This window comes from Prionailurus bengalensis, chromosome B4 (assembly GCF_016509475.1).
Source record: "Prionailurus bengalensis isolate Pbe53 chromosome B4, Fcat_Pben_1.1_paternal_pri, whole genome shotgun sequence".
Lineage (NCBI taxonomy): Eukaryota > Metazoa > Chordata > Mammalia > Carnivora > Felidae > Prionailurus > Prionailurus bengalensis.
In genome coordinates, this window is record NC_057358.1 from 119,359,618 (window position 1) to 119,378,154 (window position 18,537).

At 39.0% G+C, this 18,537-nt stretch overlaps 2 protein-coding genes and 1 non-coding gene across 4 annotated transcripts; 2 read left to right on the top strand and 1 right to left on the bottom strand.

Moving 5' to 3' along the window:
- Window positions 1–758: 758 nt before the first annotated feature.
- On the top strand, window positions 759–7,572 carry SLC25A3 (solute carrier family 25 member 3). Of its 2 annotated transcripts, none has more exons than XM_043562266.1 (8): window positions 759–874; window positions 1,108–1,268; window positions 2,532–2,656; window positions 4,749–4,928; window positions 5,392–5,573; window positions 6,203–6,375; window positions 7,037–7,147; window positions 7,231–7,572. In XM_043562266.1, exons 2-8 carry the CDS (start codon window positions 1,112–1,114, stop codon window positions 7,389–7,391), a joined length of 1,089 nt encoding a protein of 362 aa, XP_043418201.1. In that variant the 5' UTR covers window positions 759–874; window positions 1,108–1,111; the 3' UTR covers window positions 7,392–7,572. The 2 variants fall into 2 exon arrangements, with proteins under 2 accessions (XP_043418201.1, XP_043418202.1); XM_043562267.1 differs by lacking the exon at window positions 2,532–2,656 and adding an exon at window positions 2,826–2,947 and having other exon boundaries at window positions 761–874.
- On the top strand, window positions 5,881–6,131 carry LOC122474175. The gene has a single exon (XR_006294856.1). It is a non-coding gene; the product is annotated as a small nucleolar RNA SNORA53 (small nucleolar RNA).
- Window positions 7,573–15,142: 7,570 nt separating the features above from the next.
- On the bottom strand, window positions 15,143–17,201 carry LOC122473679 (inhibitor of nuclear factor kappa-B kinase-interacting protein). The gene is made up of 2 exons (XM_043564295.1): window positions 17,196–17,201; window positions 15,143–15,898 (listed from the first exon to the last, which is right to left on the bottom strand). Exons 1-2 carry the CDS (start codon window positions 17,199–17,201, stop codon window positions 15,143–15,145), a joined length of 762 nt encoding a protein of 253 aa, XP_043420230.1.
- Window positions 17,202–18,537: the final 1,336 nt, after the last annotated feature.

Here is an 18,537-nt window from a genome sequence, read left to right on the forward strand (position 1 = left end):
AGAGATCAAGTGAATTCCCAAAGTTACTTTATCAAGAGCCAGGACAAGGTCAGAGCCAGAATTCTAACAGGAGTTTAAACTACTCAACTCCCCCAGTTAACTGAGTCTAATGATGGTTTTCTAAATTTATTGAACAAATCTTCTGCCAATCACTTTCAATCTGGTTTATCAAGTAGTGTTAAAATGCATTTATTGAATGTTTTAGTATGTCATATAAACTATTGTGATGAACCCCCAAGCTGTCTTGTCTAAGGAGTTCTTGTTGTACATCTTCTTTTGAAATACTTTCCTGTGGTCTATTGGAAAATGCAGACATGTCTATGTGTAATGTTAATGCATGGAACTTAAAAAAAAGTACCTTAATGGCAGACGTTGTTAACACAAAATACTGCAGTAACATTCTAACTGCAACACCGAAATAATGTATCATCCATCATTCAGGGTTTTTTTTTCTGTTTGTTTAAATGACTACCACCCTGGGACTCATCTAAATGTAAAAGTCTGGAATTCCTGCGTCAAAGAAAGACTCTTGAAGGTGAAGGCAGACAAAAACAGGAGGTCACCGAGCACTAGCGCACACCACTCAAAAACCCGGCCCCGGAATGTGCGCCTGCGCAGAACGAATTCTCCAGCGCAGAAGCCGGGCCGGAAGTGCCGGGGCAGGCGGGGGCGGGGATACGGTTGCTAGGTGAACGTGATGACGCCACGGCACCGGCGCTCTTCTCCGCCAATGGGTGCCCCAGCTGTAGTGACGCGTAACGTGCGTCACGCTGACGACGCGCGAAGGGCACAGATCTAAGGGCCAGGAGGACGTTCGGCCTCTGTGAGCCGCAGCCTTTCCGAAGGAGCGGTTGTGTGTTCGCCATCTTAGGAAGTGAGTGTGCCGGGTCTTCCCCCCAGTGGGTGCGGGGAATGGAATCCCTGTGGGGAGCTGCTTAGACTGCAGGCCTGGTCGACCTCCTCCCTTGTGGAGGCCGCCATGACCTCCTCAAGGGCGCGGAGGCGGGCAGAAGGAAGGCCCGTGTCGGGGTCCTAGGGTGCCGCTGACTTTGGCGGTCTGACGGGTGTCTTTGCCTTTCTTCTGACCGCTGCTCCCTGTTCCCTTAGGAAGATGTTCTCGTCTGTGGCGCATCTGGCGCGGGCAAACCCCTTCAACGCGCCTCACCTGCAGCTGGTACACGATGGCCTCGCGGGCCCCCGCAGCAGCCCCGCGGGGCCTCCGGGTCCGCCCCGCCGCTCCCGCAATCTGGCAGCAGCCGCTGTGGAAGGTGAGTTTAGACCCTAGCCCGATTCGGTCGTTATGTTCGTCGTGGCTCATTCGGCTTTAGTGGCCTAGAGGACGGAGAAGGACACACTTGGTTTTCTGCACCACAGGACGGCGCCCAGTTGCTTGCCCTAGGATGTCAGCCCTTTCCGCCCTAGGCCGTGTGTCGGATCCTTGGCCCTCTCTCAAGGGCGTGGAACGGCCTAGGCACAGTTCCCTCTGTGACCTCCACGTCCTCGAGAAAGTAAAGCTATAGAGGCCGTCACTAGCGTCTTATCTTCTCCTCAGTAACCTGCCTGGTCAGCGGGCTAAGTATTGGGTGAACTCTCCTTCGTAGCTGCAGGCCACCTGCAGTTCTTTCTAATTGTATTGTCTGTTACTTGATTTGACTTTGGTTATTAAAAATACTCCTTCCTCTCATAAGTATTCCCAAAGTCTAATATTCCTTGACCCAAGGTGTAAGAGATAATTGGGTCTCTTGTTTTAATGTAATTGGTAGAGGAGGTGACAGCAGCCCCAGATAGGCTATTAAAAGGCCATAGTAATTGGTAGGGATCCCTTTAGTCTTATCTCTCCGGATTCTTTTTGGTTAGACTCAACTTTAGCTTAATTGTGTGTTTTGAATCCCAGCGGAGTGTAATGTACAGAGAAATCCAAACACCAAATTATAGGAGTCCTGTAGATGTTATCTATATCGTGTGCCTGTAAAATCTAAACTTTTTAAATCCTTTATGTGTTTTGTTATGTCTTTAGTGTGGATAAAAAAGTCCGTATACTGTTGTGTAGTAGTAAATGTATTTGATTGTAAATGTATTTGACTGTAAATGTTTCGTTTTATACTTATATGAATCCATAGGTGGAGATAGTATTGGTTAGTGGCTGGGGTATACTTAGAAGTTTGCAAGCTTTTTACTTGTCCAGTGCTCTGAGTTTGTACTCTGAAGTGTGTTTTTATTAGCACTTAATAACTTGAAGTTTAATTTTAATTGGAAGAGCTATTAATGTTGTAGGAAACATTTAGTATGGCAAAGTAGGTAATAGGTAATGTCTCATAGTACCTTCATAATCTAAATGATTCTTTGATTTTGGTAGTAAATGTCTTGTTAAACTAGGTGGAAAATTATCTTTCAACTTAATTGTAAACAGTGGCCAAAGTTGTTCAGTTGTGATAGCATTATCTCCCAGGGAATCTTAGTTCTCTTTCATTCCCATGGCCTTAGTCATCTCTGAAGAAATATTTACCTGATTTTTTTTTTCAACCAAACAGAGCAGTATAGCTGTGACTATGGATCTGGCAGATTCTTTATCCTTTGTGGACTTGGAGGAATTATTAGCTGTGGCACAACACATACAGCATTGGTTCCTCTAGATCTGGTTAAATGCAGAATGCAGGTTTGTTTTGCATGCTGGACTAAAAGTGTATTTTTGAAGCATGGCTTTTAAGTTGTAAAACATAAGCATCTAACAAGCTGCGTGGAAACCTAACTGTCCAGGAGGTAAGTTGATAACCAGTAACATGAGATTTATATTGAAATGCATGGTGTGTCTTGTCTTACTACAGAGTACAGTTGCGAATATGGCTCCATGAAGTTTTATGCACTGTGTGGCTTTGGTGGGGTCTTAAGTTGTGGTCTGACACACACTGCTGTCGTTCCTCTGGATTTAGTGAAATGCCGTATGCAGGTTTGTATTGAGACGGCAACATTGAATGTATCTTCCATGTGTGATTTAATTGCAAATACTTTTAAAGAACTTCACAAATTTGAAGACATTACAACTGCTAGAAACTTCAGGAAACCAAACCCAAATTTTCTTAACTCGTGATCTTTATTTTAATTGGTTTTGTTTGTTTTGTTTTGTTTATTTTTTGAGAGAGACAGAGACTGCTTGAGTCAGGGGGTGGGGGGCAGAGGAGGGAGAGAGAATCCCAAGCAGGCTCCACACTGCCAGCACAGAAACCAATGTGAGGCTTGAACCCGTGAAACTATGAGATCATGACCTGAGCCAAAACCAAGAGTCAGACACTTAACTGACTGAGCCACCCAGGTGTGCCTCAAGATTTTATTTTTAAGTAACCTCCAACATGAGGCTCAAACTTAACCCTGCAATGAAGAGTTAGTTGCATGCTCCATAGGCTAAGCCAGCCAGATGTCCTGGAATGCCTCTCTTTGAAAAATAAAATTGTAGGCAGATTTTTGGATCCCAAACCCTGGCTATAAATGTTTTTTTTTTTTTGCTGCTGGACTGTTTTGACTAGAGTTCCTCTTCAAGGCCTGCTGGTTCTTTATGCTCCCAAGTTGTCATTTTATAAGCAGTTACATGACAGAGTGGGTAATCATTTGTGTATTTTTGAAGTAACTTCATGTCCCTGTTTACTGATAAGATCAGGGCAGAACATTATGTACATTAAAAAAAAACTCATTATTTTAGTGTTAAAATTATGTAGGCATAGCTTCTTGTATGTTTACATAAAAGTTTTTTGCAACTAGAATATTTTAAATTAGGATTATTGAAAAAAAATAATCAAACGTCAAAAATTTATTTGTCCCAAACAGGATTAGAAGTCCACTTACCTAAAAGAGAGAGGAAGGTGAAGTAAAGGAAAGTGAAATAATGTTAGCAGGCAGGAAGGTGATGTATACCAGCCATTTTAGTACTGGCAGATATAGTGAAATAAGATTTTTTTTTTCTTTTCCCATTAGTTAATAGAATGGATATGAAATATACCTTTGAAACTTAACGCACGTCTCTTGAAGTGAATTTAATTTCTTAAGTCAAAAGATAAATTCTCATTATGTCCATGTACCTTCTCAGCTTGTATTTTTTTTTTTAATTTTTTTTTTTTAACGTTTATTTATTTTTGAGACAGAGAGAGACAGAGCATGAACGGGGGAGGGGCAGAGAGAGAGGGAGACACAGAATCGGAAGCAGGCTCCAGGCTCTGAGCCATCAACCCAGAGCCCGACACGGGGCTCGAACTCACGGACCGCGAGATCGTGACCTGAGCTGAAGTCGGACGCTTAACCAACTGAGCCACCCAGGCGCCCCTCAGCTTGTATTTTTAAAATTTGTCTTAACTTCATAAAACTTCGTAGTATAAACTGCTTAACAGGCTAACATACATTAGGGATATAGACTTACTACCTAGGCAGTAGCTTTAAAACTAAATTTTTTAAAGTGGTAGAGTTGGATGGTGAAAAATCTGAGTCAGTTTTATGTATTTTTCTAGGAATTTTACCATCTTAAGTAATCCCCCAAATTAATTCTGACTGAAAGACCTTAATGTATAAAGTTACATTTACAAAGATAATTCTAGATATTCAGTTGATACCATGCAGTGAACTTGTATTTATCTATCTTTTGTGTAGTTACTGAAGTTTATTATAGAACCAAAAGGAAAGACTAATAATAGCAAAATTTAATATTTATGAGAAGTGATAGCTCTTTGGTTAAATTAATTTTTTTCTTCTTGTTTTAAATAAAGGTGGACCCCCAAAAGTACAAGGGCATATTTAATGGATTCTCAGTTACACTGAAAGAGGATGGTGTTCGTGGTTTGGCTAAAGGATGGGCTCCGACTTTCATTGGCTACTCTATGCAGGGGCTCTGCAAGTTTGGCTTTTATGAAGTTTTCAAAGTCTTGTATAGCAACATGCTTGGAGAGGTATGTAATTTAACTTTGAAATTGAAGTCCTAAGCTTTAACTTAAAGTTTAAGACCAAAAAGGATTTTTTTTTTTGTTTTGTCTTGCTCACCTTATTTTAGAACTGAAGAAATGGTCTCAAAAAGGGTAAGCAACATGCTTTAAATCAGGAGAGACCGAATGAGAAAAAATACATTTTTTTAAATTTCAGTGCTGTTTTTATTCTACTGTGCTCATTCCCAAGTAAGTTGGATTTTGAGTTTTTTAAAGAGGTCTCGGATTCCTTGTGTAGTTCAAGGGCCAACTAGATGTTGGCACCTACATGTTCAAAGAATAATTCACATTGTACTATGGTTGATAAGGTTATGAGAGATTATAAACTTTCAGTCTCATCCTGAAATGTAACTATTTCCTTGAATTGTCCCTTAATTGAAAACAGCCAATGCAGCAGCAGTACATGTTCCTTCTTACACTTTTCAATTAGGAGAATGCCTATCTCTGGCGCACATCACTGTATTTGGCTGCCTCTGCCAGTGCTGAATTCTTTGCTGACATTGCCCTGGCTCCTATGGAAGCTGCTAAGGTTCGAATTCAAACCCAACCAGGTTATGCCAACACTTTGAGGGATGCAGCTCCCAAAATGTATAAAGAAGAAGGTTTAAAAGCGTAAGTAAACATTTGTCTAAAGTTATAGTATAAGAAGGGAAGTGCTTTTGTTAGCAGTAAACCTACCAAACTTTTTTTTTTTTAAACTATTATGTTATTTAATGTCTGTTTCTCCCTTAAGTAGAACGTAACGGGCAAGGACAAGTTGATACATAGCATGAGCCCTGAATTACAGGTTTTTCTTAAGAAAGAACTGGTCAGTCTGCAGATAACTCGATATTTGACATTAACTGTTAACTTCTGGGAAGAGCTTGTTAGAATTGTCATCTGTGTTTACCAGCTAAGAATTGGCATATAGTCTGGCCACAACATGCTTCCTTAGATCCACCTTTGTGGATGCTAATCTTGAACTGAGTTCTACTTGTAAACTTTCTGTTTCTTGTAGTTCCAGTCAGAGAAACATCCAGCAACTTCTTCGGTTGTATAGTCAAAGGTGCTTGAGTCATTGGCATGTGAGATAAATATACCTGCATGTTAGTCCTAGGTTCTGATAGAAATGACATGCAATTGTGCTGCCATTTTTTTTTGCTATCAGGACTTGACTGGTGTGCGGACACTTCTGTTAATAATGAAAATCTCTGCTAGGTGAATAAAGACAGCTGAGTAAAATAAGTCTCCTGATTTCCTAGATTCTACAAGGGAGTTGCTCCTCTCTGGATGAGACAGATACCATACACCATGATGAAATTTGCGTGCTTTGAACGTACTGTTGAAGCATTGTACAAGTTTGTGGTTCCCAAGCCCCGAAGTGAATGTTCAAAGCCAGAGCAACTGGTTGTAACATTTGTGGCAGGTTACATAGGTATGAATTATTTAGAGCATGTTTATGAAATTAAGAACAAATAATCATTTCCATTATTGGCCTCTTTTTGTGAGGAAAAAAGTATTCCAAAGAAGTCTTCCCATAGCATTTTATATGCCTTCTAGGATTCATAAATGCTTGTTAGCTTCTGAAAGAATTGTTTTCTCGTTTGCATGTCTTAAGTTTTGGCATGTATTGATTTCACTCCCTCGTCATTTGGGTTTTTGGTTTGTTTTTCAAGAATACTTTTTTTTTTTTTTTTAATTTTGAGAGAGAGTGTGAGCAGGGGAGGGGCAGAGAGAGAGAGGGAGAATCCCAAGCAGGCTCCACACTGCTAGTGCAGAGCCCTACGTGTGGCTTGATCTCAGGAACCACGAGATCATGACCTGAGCTGAAATCTAGAGTCAGACTTTCAACTGACTGAGCCACCCAGGTGCCCCTCAAGAATACATTTTTAACACAAAGAAAGTGTTGATTAAAATGTGAATATAAAGACTTTTGGAGGATTGTTTTACATGGGGTAGACTGCCATATAACTTTTGTCAGTCTCACTCTAAATTTCATTTTTTTTAAATAACTAAAAATTAGGAAAAGGTTGTTGGTTGTCTTAATGAATTTTTTAAATTGATCCCATGCTGGATTATTTATCTTGACTTTTCAGCTGGAGTCTTCTGTGCAATTGTTTCTCACCCTGCTGATTCTGTGGTATCTGTGTTGAATAAAGAGAAAGGTAGCAGTGCTTCTCAAGTCCTCCAGAGACTTGGATTTAAAGGTAGGATTCTTTTTTGCTCCTCTAAACCAAGAGTAACACTTAGGTATATTTCATTTCTCATTCATGTGTTATGTTTCAACCAGGTGTATGGAAGGGACTCTTTGCCCGTATCATCATGATTGGCACTCTGACTGCGCTACAGTGGTTCATCTATGACTCTGTGAAGGTCTACTTCAGGCTCCCTCGCCCTCCTCCACCTGAGATGCCAGAGTCTCTGAAGAAGAAGCTCGGGTTAACTCAGTAGATTGATCAAAGCAAATGTGGACTGGATCTGCTTGTTGATCAGTGTTGAGGAAAGTGCAAGAGAAACTTTTATATATTTGACAGTGTAGGAAATTGTCTATTCCTGATAGAATTACTGTAGTACTCTTGCCTAAGGCGAGAGTTTCAAACTTAACTGTTGAAATAAACCCAGTTGTTCATGATTTGTCTGTGACTTGATGGTTATTTTGAAAACTAGTTTCTAAAGATTTAATGCTAAAATGGAAAGGATTAAGTGTTAAAAGCTCAAGGAAAAAAATGCAAATTAACCACTGTTGGTTTAGTACTCTGATCCCTACTCATAATTTGTCGTGTGTTTCAAGTTTTGTCAAACAAGAGAGTTCCTATATTTTTAAGAAACATACCTGAATTTTCAAAAAACTTGATTTAGTTGTAGTTAAATTGAAATATGGATAAATATTTGTGGTTATATTTTGAGAAGTAAATTTTAGCATATAATCAGATTTTTGCAACACGTACTATACTTTAAAAACGCCTAATGAGTTTGCTAATATTTGTTTTTATTTTATTATTTATTTATCTTATTTGGGGGAGAGTGCAAGTGAGCAAGGAAAGGGAGAGGGAGAGAGAATTTTAAGCAGGCTCTAAGCTCAGCCCCTGAGTCTGTCACAGGGCTCTCAGTCTCATGACTGAGATCATGATCTGAGCCAAAATCAAGAGTTAGGAAGCTTAACTGTTGAGCCACCCAGGCACCCCAACTAATCCTCATTTGTAAATCTAGGGGTCCCTGGCAGGGAGTTGGAGGAGTGGTTGTGAGCTTGAGCCCTACATTGGGTGTAGAAAGTAATCTAAATTAGACTGATTGTTAGAATGATAGTTATTTTTTGTAATTTTATTTCAAGATTTTATTTTTTGGAAGTAGTCTCTAATCCCACACCCAGTGTGGGGCTCAAATTTACAACTGCAAGATCAAGAGTCACATGCTCTACTGACTGAGCCAGCCAGGCACCCCTAAAATGATAGTTTTTAAAAGGACCAAAGCACGTGAAAGCCAAAACTACTTGAGGTAACAATTCTCTTCATACAAACCTGACTTTCTAAATTACAAAAAATGTAGCTGTAAAAGCACCTAGAAAGTAAGCCACTGTTGAGGTTCCACTTATATTTGGTTAGGAAGTGTTAACAGCCCAATCTAACATTTTTCAAGTCTGATTATAATTTACCTTGGGGCTTCCAGTATCTGGATTGAGTTGACAACGCTTGTGTAAAGTATATAGATGGGGCCTCAGGAAAAAACTTATAAGGAGTCTTGAGGGAGAGAGATGTTTTCACTACAAACCCATGTTGTAAGGTGAGTGAACTAAGTTTAGGAACCAGATACATTGAGTTGTGTGTTAACTTCTCTATGTCATCACTTGTTTTGTTTAAGATTATAGACTTACTTTACCAATGTTGCAGAGAGAAAGGGTTGTGGGTGCAGTGTGAGCCAGACTTAAAAGGTACAGGTGTAGTCTGAACCCACATAACTGGCATCACCAGTGTGTGTTAATATTGCTGTGTAACAAATCAGCTGAAATCTAATGGCTTCAGACTTAAAATCTCAGGAATTCAGGAGCATCTCTGCTGGACTCTTTGCTTTGGGTCTTATAAAGTTAAATAGTCAGGTGGTAGCTCTGGGGTCCTTTTTAAAAGCTTTAACGCTGAACACTGGCTGGCTTGGTAGAGCATACAACTCTTTTTTTTTTTTTTTTTTTTTTTTTAATGTGTTTTTAAAATTTACATCCAAATCAGCATATAGTGCAACAATGATTTCAGGAGTAGATTCCTTAATGCCCCAAACCCATTTAGCCCATCCACCCTCCCCACAATCCCTCCAGTTCGCCTGTTCTCCATATTTAAGAGTCTCTTATGTTTTTTCCCCCTCCCTGTTTTTATATTATTTTTGCTTCCCTTCCCTTATGTTTATCTTTTGTATCTTAAGTCCTCATATGAGCAAAGTCATATTTGTCTTTGACTAGTTTCCCTTAGCATAATACCCTCTAGTTCCATCCATGTAGTTGCAAATGGTGTAGAGCATGCAACCCTTGATCCCAGGGTTGTGAGTTAAAGCCCCATGTTAGATGTAGAGCTTTAAAAAATTTTTTTCCTTTTTAATTTTTTTAATCTTTATTTTTGAGAGACAGAGTGTGAACAGGGGAGGAACAGAGAGCTTCCATCTGAAGAAGGCTCCAGGCCCCGAGCTGTCAGCACAGAGCCCGACGCAGAGCTTGAACCGTGAGATCATGACCTGAGCCGAAGTTGGATGCTCAACTGACTGAGCCACCTAGGTGCCCCCCCCCCCAATTTTTTTTTAACTTATCTGGGCTATAGAGCTATTCTAAGCATCATCTCTCTGTTACTGGCTCAGTGTTTCCTTAAGATCTACGGCATGGTGGCTCCAGGGCATTTGGACATAATTTCAGGGCTTTGAGGTGGAGCCAGGCAGAACCTGGATCTTCTTTAGTACTTAGCACTGTGGAAGTCATAGCATCACTTCACTATACTCTGTCATGACATCAGAAGTCTCAGAAGACTAAATCCCAGCTTCAGGGGAAAGGAACTTCTGTTGGGAGGAGTGTGAATCATGTAAGAAGAACCTGTAGGGATGGAAATACACATATTTTAAGCCAATCCAAAGATAGATTGGACTTGAAAACAGGATATGCAGTTCAGCCAGCTCTCCCTGTAAGAGTTTTATTTTTATTTACTAAAAATACATTTTTTTCAATGTTTGATTATTTTGAGAGAGCATGAGCAGGGCAGGGGCAGAGAGGGAGACACAGAATCTGAAGCAGGCTCCAGGCTCTGAGCTGCACAGAGCCCAACGCAGGGCTTGAACCTATGAACTGTGAGACCATGACCTGAGCCAAAGACAGACACTTACCGACTGAGCCACGCAGGTGCCCCTTATTTATTATTTCATTATTTTTTTAATGTTTATTTTTGAGAGAGAGAGCGTGAGCAGGAGAGGAACAGAGAGAGAGGGAGATAGGATCCAAAGTGAGAACCACGATGACAGCCGGATGTGGGGCTCAAACTCATGAATTGAGATCATGACCTGAACCAAAGTCGGACGCTTCACCGACAGCCACCCAGGCACCACAAGAGTTTTATTTTCAAGAAAGACAGATTTTATTTGAGGGTATTTACAAGTGTACTGTGTTCAACTTGTTAAGAGTCACTTGTTATCTGTATAGAGATATATTTCAAAGCTATTTCTGAGAGAAAGCCATTTCAGCCTAGAAATTCAAGAAAAATGCCCACTTAAAGTTTTGTGATTCTCATTTTACATTTTAAAATTTATTCATACTGAAATAATATGACATTTTAAGAGCATTGTTTTTCACATTTGGTTTAAGAAAATGTCCACTCCATAAAGCAGAACTCAGTGGAATGGGTATATGTGATTAGTTTAATAGAATTATGTTGTAATGCTAGGACAAGATAGAATTGCCTAGTAGTTTCCAGGAGGGTCAGATATGTTTCAAATTGTCTTTAAAAGCAATTAAAACTGAGAAAACTTGATTTTTGCTAAATTATGAATACCTTATGACACAACAAAATTGAACAGAAGAAGTAACAGCTGAATCAAGTCATCTTTATTGTGTGAAAGCTTGAAACGTTTCACCATGTTTTAAAACAAGTTTGCTAGTCCCTACCAAAATAACACCAGCATTTTTCACAGAGCTAGAACAAAGAATTCTAAAATTTATATGGAACCAGAAAAGACCCCAAATGCCAAAGTAATGTTAGAAAAGAAAGCCAAAGCTGGAGACATCACAATTCTGGTCTTCAAGCTGTATTACAAAGCTGTAATCATCAAGATAGTATGGTACTGGCACAATACCAGACACATAGATCAATGGAACAATAGAGAACCCAGAAATGGACGCACAAATGTATAGCCAACTAATCTTTTACAAAGCAAGAAAGAGCATGCAATGGAATAAAGTCTCTTTAACAAATGGTGTTGGGAAAACTGGACCACTTTCTTATGCCGTACGCAAAAATAAACTCAACATGGATGAAAGACCTAAATGTAAGACAGGAAACCACCAAAATCCTAGAGGAGAAAACAGGCAACCACTTCTTTAACCTTGGCCACAGCAACTTCTTAGTAGACCTATCTCTGGAGGCAAGGGAAATAAAAGCAAAAATGAACTATTGGGTCCTCATCAAGATAAAAACCTTCTGCACAGTGAAGGAAACAACAAAACTAAAATGCAACTGACAGAATGGGAGAAGATATTTGCAAATGACTTTGCGAATGACATCTGATAAAAGGTTATCCAAAATTTATGAAGAACTTATCAAAGTAAACACCCAAAAAACAATCCAGTGAAAAAACGGGCAAAAGACATGGACACTTTTCCAAAGAAGACATCCAGGTGACTAAGAGACACACACAAAGATGCTCAACATCATTTATCATCAGGGAAATACAAATCAAAACTACAATAAGATACCACTTCACAGCTGTCAGAATTGCTAAAATTAACAACACAAGAAGCAACAGGTGTTGGCGAGGATGCAGAGAAAGGGAAACGCTCTTGCACTGTTGGTGGGAATGCAAACTGGTGCAGCCACTCTGGAAAACAGTATGGAGGTTCTTAAAAAAATTAAAAATAGGAATACCCTATGACCCAGCAATTGTACTGCCAGCTATTTATCCAAAAAATACAAAAATGCTGATTCGAAGGGGCACATGCACCCTGACGTGTATAGCAGCACTATCAACAATAGACAAATTATGGAAAGAGCCAAAATGTCTATCAACTGACGACAAATGGATAAAGAAGATGTGGCATATATATACAATGGAATATTACTCGGACATCGAAAAGAAATCTTGCCATTGCAACAACGTGGATGGAACTAGAGTGTATTCTGCTAAGTGAAATAAGTCAGAGAAAGATACATGTATGATTTCACTCATGTGGAATTTAAGAAACAAATGAACATAGGGAAAGGGAAGGAAAAATAAGATAAAAAGAGGCAAACCAGAGACTCTTAAATACAGAGAAAAAAGGTTGCTGGAGGGATGTGGGTAGGGGGACGGGCTAAATAGGTGATGGGCATTAAGGAGAGCACTTGTTGGGATGAGCACTGGGTGTTATATGTAAATGATGAATCACTAAATTCTACTCCTGAAATCACTATTACACTGTGTGTTAATCCACTTGGATTTAAACAAAAATTTAAAATTAAAAAAAAAAAAAGAAACTTAGAAAAATGAGTTTAACATTTCTGGGATACCATTTTTGGGATAGAAAAAATGTCCACAATGTTCATGGTGCATAGCAGTCTTGCTGCTAAATTAGGAATTGCATACTGTTTCTTTAGCATAAGAAATTATATACAGTTGACCGTTGAACAACTCAGGGTGGTGGTATTAGGGGTGCTGATTTCCACCACACCCCCACCCCCGCCATACATACACTGTCAAAATCCCATATACAGCTTTGACTTCCCCAAAACTTAACTAGTAGTACCCTACTGTTGACAGGAAGCCTTATTGAAACAGTCAACATATATTTTGTAAGTTATATGTATTGTACTGCATTAGGATGTACTATTGTGATACCCTGTGGGGTGTAGAGCTATTTCCAAAAAAATAGTTCCATACCATGTAACTTTTGTTGTATTAGTTAAGGGCTTTGTCCTTTATTAGATGTGCCAGGCACTTCAGATATGTTAATGGTGGGGCTCCTGGGTGGGTCAGTTGGTTAAGCATCTGACTTTTGATAATCGGCTCAGGTGATGATCTTTCGGTCATGGGATCAAGCCCTGCTTCAGGCTCCGTGCTGAGCATGAAGCCTGCTTGGGGTTCTCTTTCTCTCTCCCTCTCCCCCACCTCCCCTGTGTTTCTTTCTCTCTCTCTCAAAATAAAATAAACTTAAAAAAAGGAATAACATCTTTTTAAAAAGGTATGTTAATGGTAATATTCACAGCAGTCTTGTGAAGCAGAAATTGTTGTCTTTACTTACAGATGAAGAAATTAAAGTTCCTATACACTAAATTTATTTAAAGCCACAGAGCTCTGTGGTGATAGAGCCAAGATTGGACCCCAGATCTCTCTGATTTCAAAGTCTCATGTTGTTTCTACTGTATTTCTATTATGTTTCTACTGTATATGTTTCTACTAAATTAAATCAGACATGAGCTAGTCAACTCAGAGTTTATGAATTCTTATCCTAGAATGGCTGGTCCCTGTGCCTTGGGCTTTTTGTCATGGAAGTTAGCTACATACTCTGACTAGTTCTGTGCATCTGCACACGTTTCATGCCAGGCATTTGAAACTGGGACTAATGGTATGTGGGTTTTTTTTTTTTTTAAGATTATTGTACTTTATTTCACAACTTTATTGAGGAATAATGTAGAATAAACACATATTTTAAGAATACAATTTGATGAATTTTGACACATGTATATACCCGTGAAACCATCATCATAATAAATACCCTTTACTCCTTAAGATTTCTTTGTGCCTCTTTGTGATCTGTACCTCTCACCATCCCTAAGCAACCACTGATCTATTTTCTGCCTTTATAGTTTGCATTTTCTAGAATTTCATATAAGTAGAGTTACATAATGCTGTTTTAAATGTTAGAATTTTCTTCTCTGCTTAGGCTGCTCTGGTCACATCATCACCATATGAGTTGTATTCCTTTGGAGCACTCTCCATCTGAGGCTTGGCAGACCCCCTGCAATCTGTGATGCCTCTCCCTTAAACTGCTCTAGCTGCCACTTCCCTACTCTATCTTAGATAATCTTTACTTGTTTCTTAAAGCCATGAAACACCCAGGAAGGCTTACATGATTCTTTTCCTGAAGCTCGCTGGCTATGACCTTTCTAGTTTCCCTTCTAAATGGATAATGAATGCTACAGTTCTGATCCTGATAGGCAGTTCTCCAGTTAGGGCCCAAACCATACATACTATGCTCCCTGGCAGTCAAAGGTCAATGAGGGCAAGTGGGGTTCAGATCCTGCCCCATCTAGATTTCCCAGTGGTAGATTGGCAGATCCTTTCTCCCCACTTGTCTGAATGTGTGTGTATGTGTGGGCGCACGCATGTTGGGTATGCATAGGGTTCTTGCTATATAAAGTTGCAAGTATATGTATGAGCATATTAATTTTGGAAAATCAAGTGCTCAACCCTTTAAAATATTTTGTTTTTACTGTACAAAACAGAATCCGTTAACCTTAAAACAGCCGGCTATTTCACCAGCAAAATGGGTTTATTTAGGAATAACAATTGCAATTTGGGACATGCAAGCTATGGCAAAACGGTAGGCAATCCTGGAGAACAAAGGAGAGGACTACTTTTTATAGAGGAAGGGGGGCTGTTGGGAGGGATTGTTATAAACAAAGAGTCCATTGGAGTAACCTGGGAGTTTGAAATGTGGTGGCTTCTCATTGATTGAGTTGTGACAGTCTCTCACTGGCTGGGCTGCTGCCTCAGGGAGAAAATGTTCCTTCCTCCTGCTGAGGTAGTCAAGTATAGGCTTCTTCCTGTTTGGCAAAGGGCTGCAAGGAGTTGTACGGCATGAGAACTCCCCCTTCTGGCCTCTCAACTCCATTTAAATGAGGTTTCCTTTATTGAGTTTCACAAATCAAATACAAAATGATATTTGCTCCAAAATTTCATTATTTCTGAGTCATAAGTATTTTTATGACATGACTAAGGTCATGTTATTAAAAAAGTTATTTCAGTTTAATCTAAATAATTTCAAACTAATCCATATCTGAAATGTGTGTTATTTCATCTTTCATATCCTTAATCTCAGCTCGGACTATTGTTAAATTAGATATTTTTTCATTTAAGAAAGCAATTTCTTTCTCTCGTTGTAGTAAGTCAGTAACCAATCTTCCAATGCGTAGTGTTAAATCATTTACCAATGGTTCCAAACGGGAAAAGTCCTTCTTTAGATTATACACCTTTGGTTTTAGATCATTTGCAAAAGTCACGGTCTTCATAACTTTAGCTCTGTCACTTTCTAAGCTTAAAAACCTATCTGTGTGCTTGTTGAAATTATTCTTTAGCTCTGAAAGTATCTTCTTAATAGAGTTAATTTTTTGTGAATTTTCAGATGCTGTCTTCCGGAGCATTGCTGTTCGATCGATGCTACTTGAAAGAAGATCACCTATGTTTTTTACTGTATCTTTTTCTATTTTTTCTATTTTATTTTCTAATTCTTGCACAGAATCTGTCAATGATGTTGCATCAGTTACTAAACCTGAAATACGTCGTATATCTGTTTTTACAGTTGTAATCTTGAGACCAACATCTTTTGCCATGGAAGTTGTACTTTGGTCTACTTTTGTTACATCTTGAGAAAGAGTTGTCAAATTGTTGTTCAGTATATTTTGTTTTTCAGTTATCCTGTTGGACCAAGTTTTCACTTCATAAATTTCCTCCTGTAGACGCTTTAGATGGGCAATTATTTGAAAAGACTTCCACTGTTCCACGATAGCTTCAGACTTCTGACACTATAAGAAAATATAACACCACAATAATTAACTTGATTAAAAGCTTAATATTTAAAATTCAACTTAAATTTTAGGTGCTATTTATTTTGTTTTTTAATGTTTATTCATTTTTGAGAGAGAGTGAGGTGAGGATGGGCAGAGAGGGAGACACAGAATTTGAAGCAGGCTCCACGCCCAGCACAGAGCCCTATGCGGGACTTGAACTCACCAAATACGAGATCATGATCTGAGCTAAAGTCAGATGCTTAACTGACTGAGCTACCCATGCGCCTCCATAATTTTTGAAACATAAGTTTGTAGCTATTTCAAGTGCTAGAATGAAGGGACCAATGCCCAAGACTCCATATGCATATCTTTATTGTCCTATTACATTTAAAGATTTTATTTTTAAGTAATTTCCACACCCAACATGCGTTGGACTTACAACCCAGAGATCAAGTCACATGCTCTACCAACTGAAAAAGCCAGGTTCCCCTCTCCTATTACTTTTATGAATAATTTCCTGGGGTATTTATCCATGAATAATTCAATTAACTAATTCTTAAATTCCTAGTATTTTAGGCATACCAAGTGTGAGGGACATGAAGATGAGTACAGCTTGGGTTGTGACCTCAACTCAGTTTAGCAGAGGATAGATATGTAAAAAGCAAAACAACCAGAGAATAAAAAAACTATCTCCAAAGTTCTAAAATCCTGTGATTTCAAATACAAGTGGTTCTCAACTTTTGTATATTTCCATGCCATCCTCCCTCCCCACCATCCATTGTAATACTGATATCTATAAATTGTCATTTTGGTTTAACTTGGATACATTAGTTGCTGAACATTTTTTCCCCATCCCATCCAACCCCTAGTTGATGAACATTTTGAGCCACATAACTGCCTGGCAGCTATGACAAGCTGAAATGTAGAATAGTTAACTCATAGTAGTGATTCCCCCTCCTTGCCCATATGTTTGATTTCAAAACATATTTTAGGACTTTTCTCCTCAGTAGGTTTATGCTATGTTATTTAATGGTGGGGAGAGATGGCCCAAAATATTTTTTGGTAGTGAAGTTAGAATGTGAAAATGTTATTATTGGTGTGACATTAAAGAGTAACCACAAACCGGAAGGAAATCAAGTAGTGATTGCAAAAGCACTGTTTTTTTTTTTTTTTTAAGGGAAAGGTTTTGCAAGTGTATTTGCTGAAACAGAGCCTCCAAAGGGTGAAGAAAGTAGATGGCTTATTTCTTCTATTTCATTATTAGGTTATTATTTATTAACATATCTACTCTGGTAGAGTAAATGTAGCTTACCAGCATTACACAGTTAAGAGTCCTCAGAAAGAGCCTACTTTATTTTTTTTAATTATTTATTTATTTTTGAGAGAGAGTGAGGGGAGAGAGATTTCCAAGCAGGCTCCACCCTGTGAGGGAAGAGCCCACCTAGGGGCTCCACATGGGGCTCAAATTCAGGAGCCCATGAGATCATGACTTGAGTTAAAATCAGGAGTCAAATGCTTAACCCACTGAGCCACCCAGACGTTCCAGAACTTTATTTTTATAAGGATCAGATCATTAAGAAACTGCTAGTAAAGGCTCTCTTTCACTTGATAGCTTATAAAAGCAATTTATCATGAACTTCTATTGATCTTTACTAACATATTAACTGAACACAGTGTAGGAATAGTCTTGAAATTGTTTCACCAAATTGTTTTTAGAATTACTTAGGGCTTGTTTAAATTATTTGCCTAGAATGGACAGAAGAGTTGGAGAGTCTACCAAAAAGATTCACAAGATTCAGTCAGAAATTTAAATATTTACCAAATTCCTATCATATATGCAAGGTACTAAGCTAGATGATGTCCTGTAATGGTCAGTATTATCTCAATCTGCAAGTGGAGCAACATGGTTCAAAGGAATGATGTGGGTCCAACTGGTTTTCCAAAAACTTTGATAAAAGATCTTTGAACTGTAACTAAAGGACCTGGAAATTTTATTAATCTCTAAAATTTAAAACCATGTAAAGCCAGAAGGGGTCTTAGAGATTAAAAAAAAATTTTTTTTAAATGTTTATTTATTTTTGAGAGAGACAGAGACAGAATGCAAGTGGTTTGGGGCAGAGAGAGAGGGAGACACAGAAGCAGAAGCAGAAGCAGGCTCCAGGCTCTGAGCTGTCAGCACAGAGCCCAACGTGGGGCTCGAACTCACAAGCTGTGAGATCATGACCTGAGCCGAAGTCTGACGCTCAGCCGACTGAGCCACCCAGGCGCCCCAGAGATTTTTTGATAGAATTCCTTCATTTTACAAATTAAAAAACTGAGCCCCCAAATAAAGTGCCCAAGAACACACAGTTAGTGGCAGAGCCTAGATTGGAAGATTCTGGCCTAAGGCTTTTTCTCCATCTCGCTTTCCCACTCTTGCCTAAACATTTATCAGTTCCTTCTTATGCCCAAGGCCCAAACAATTTTAGGTCATAGTTACAACCTTTGGGTGACTTACAGTCTTGTTTAATGGTGACATGGAAGAGACACATTTGGCAGAATTAGTTTTTTGAATTCTCAAGATGGTTCTATTGATAGATTTCTTGTGATTTTCTCCCCATGATTGAACAGTAGCAGGTTGCATTGTATAGTGGGAGGTCAGTAGCCTCTGGAGT